Below are 2,735 nucleotides of genomic sequence, written 5' to 3' on the forward strand. Positions count from 1 at the left end.
CCTGATCCAACGAGTCCGGATCTCGGCGGTCTCGGATCTGAAGGAGTTCTCTGGCAAGGACCAAGACGAGGATTGAGTGAGAGCTTGGGTCAGTAAGGTGAAGTCTGCGTTCCTCCGCGATCAAGCACCTGACGAAGAGAAGTGCCTGACCTTTGCGGATCTGCTGTCTGGATCGGCGCGGAACTGGTACCGTCAACTACCTCGATCCACACGCAATAAGTGGCCGGATCTCCTTCGCAGCTTCCAGACCCAATACTGTGGACTGGGGATCTCCGTCGCCCGCCAGTATTATCATGCTCGCAAGCGATCGGATGAGTCTCCGCTGAATTATCTCTACCGACTTAACGTCGCCGGACTCCGTGCTCGACTCAAGATCAAAGACGGTGGGTCCAAGGAGAAGCGCGAGCATGTGGACCATTTCATTGAGACTCTGGGCGATGAGGATCTGGCGGATCGGCTGGCATTGCTCCGACAGCCGGATGCTGACGAGTTGGAAGAAGTCCTGCGTGCCTTGGATCGGGCGAAGAACCGACAGAAGAAGTCCGCGTATGGATCCAGCAAGTACCGACAAAAAGCACCAGCGACGCCTGCGCCGGCCGCTCCAGCCAAACATGTGCGTGCGATCCAAATCCAACCTGACTCGGGATCCGAGTCTGGATCCAGCGATGGATCGGACTCCGAGTGCGACGAATACCGCAGGATCTATTTGTCTGCCTCCCACGACCATGCGAAACCAGTCGAGGAAGAGCCGAAAGCCCTGGAACGGAACCCTCTAGACCGGCAGCAGCAAGATCCAACCTCCCGCGATCAGAGATCCAAGATCCACGCTGACGGATCCGAGAGAAGCCGCTGTACGCACTGCGGATCCAAGAAGCACTCGCATCTCGGCTGCTGGAAGCGGTTGACGTGTGAGAAGTGCGGCAAGAAGGGTCATCCAGGTGACCATTGCCTCTTCGTGTGCCGTGGGTGTGGTGAACTCCATGACGTGGGCCGGTGCCCGATGGAAGAGTTTTACAACCAGATCCGTCAGTGGTTCAATCCAGCCAAGCATGCGGGGATGCTGCCAGAAATGGCGGAAAGGATGTTAAACTAGGACGCTCGCCGGGTTGGAATCCGGTACGAGCCGAGCGTTCTAGTTATTGCATCTATGCATTTGTGAACAAGACATCGACAGATCCAGTTAGCAAACGACAGAATCTACGCGGTAATACATGTGATCTTCATGGGAAACGTACTGCTGTGATCTCAAGTCTTCGGCAAGCCGACGACTACTCCAGATCCGATGCGACAGTGGAAGCAGACCTGGATCCAGAAGCTCGTCAAGGCTATTGGAAGCAGCAGGATCCAGAGCAGTGGTTCAAACCAGCGGAAGGCGAAGACACCTCGGGATCCAGATCCCGACGTGTCGCTGCAAGCCGGCGGATCGTAGATCCAGAGTCCTCGTATCTCCTACCTGGAGAATTTCGAGGGTACTGGAAGCAACATTCGCCAGGCAAGTGGTTCCGTCAGGCCAAGATCCACGGCAAGATCAACAATGAGAAGGCTATCTTACTCCTAGATACCGGTGGCGAGGTGTCCATCGCGGACACCGCCTTTGCTCGTAAGGTTGGGTGCTACATCGACAGGAGTCAGGGCCAAGAATGCGTTGGGATCGGAGACAACGTGTATACGACGGAAGGGAGAACGCGGATCAAGATCACCTTGGGTCAGCCGGGATCCGACTGGATCTAGCTGATGGGACTCTCTACCTGCCTGACGAAGTCCGGATCCAGCTCAGCGGACGCTGTTCACTCTACAGTGACAAAGCGCAGTCGGTAAAGTTGGATCGCTATCTCCAGCTTGGGATCGGAGAGTCCGCAGAGTTGCCCATGCGTCTGCGAGGATCGGAACATGACAAGCTTTGGGTTACGCGAGGGGAGCGATGGGTGCCAACAGTGATCAAGGGCCCGGGCAAGACACGGTACCTTCGAATCACGAACGTCGGCGATAAGGAGCTGGTGCTGCGCCAGAATCATCAAGTAGGGATGTGGCTGGCCGGTGATCGGGTGCCGCGGATCCAAGGTTACGTATCCGTCGGATCCCGCCGCTACCTGGAGTGGCAGAATCTCGTGCTGCAAGCCACGACGGAGGCTGGATCTGCGGAGGTGACGCCTCCAGAAACCCCGACGGGGCCGATGGTGGAGCGTCCTGAGTATCCGACGCCGCGTGCAATACTGCGGAGGCAGGATCCAGCTCAAGTCAGACAGGTGGAACCAAGATCCAAGAGCGCCGGGGGTGGACGGGGCAAGTCGCTGCCAGATCCGCCCGGTCAGGCGATCGACGAATGCATCGCCGGGGCGGCGGAGGTGTTGCAACTCCAAGCTTCAATCAAGGCGCGGACACGAGATCAGCGACCGGAGGAGACGAGCGGACAAGTGATCCGCAGGCCGAAGATTCGCCGGATCAAGATCCAAGTGACGAGGAGTCCCTGGGAGTCGGCGAACCTCGCAGTCAACCGTTCGCGTTACGTCAGTGCATGAAGATTGACACGTGGGAAGAGGTGCAGATCCAGAGCCCATCACCCCAGAGCCCATCATCCCAGGTCAGATCCACGGATCTTGGATGTGGACGGGACGAGCCGACGATCGGACCTCCGTCGAGGCCAGATCCCACGGTGACGCAGGACAATGGGTCGATTCGACAGGAGCAACCGCACATAGCTATTGCCCGGATGGAGGACGCCCAAGATCCAGTGT

The 2,735-nt window shown here is 57.8% G+C and overlaps 1 protein-coding gene across 1 annotated transcript; it reads left to right on the plus strand.

Moving 5' to 3' along the window:
* Positions 1-94: 94 nt before the first annotated feature.
* On the plus strand, positions 95-2,519 carry PHYSODRAFT_337767 (hypothetical protein; the record flags this gene model as incomplete). The annotated part of the gene is made up of 3 exons (XM_009535453.1): positions 95-1,025; positions 1,262-1,605; positions 1,683-2,519. Coding segments are annotated over 3 exons (2,112 nt in total), but the record flags the coding sequence as incomplete, so codon positions are not given.
* Between the last annotated feature and the right edge of the window lie 216 nt (positions 2,520-2,735).

This window comes from Phytophthora sojae, assembly GCF_000149755.1.
Source record: "Phytophthora sojae unplaced genomic scaffold PHYSOscaffold_8, whole genome shotgun sequence".
Taxonomy (NCBI): Eukaryota; Oomycota; class Peronosporomycetes; order Peronosporales; family Peronosporaceae; genus Phytophthora; species Phytophthora sojae.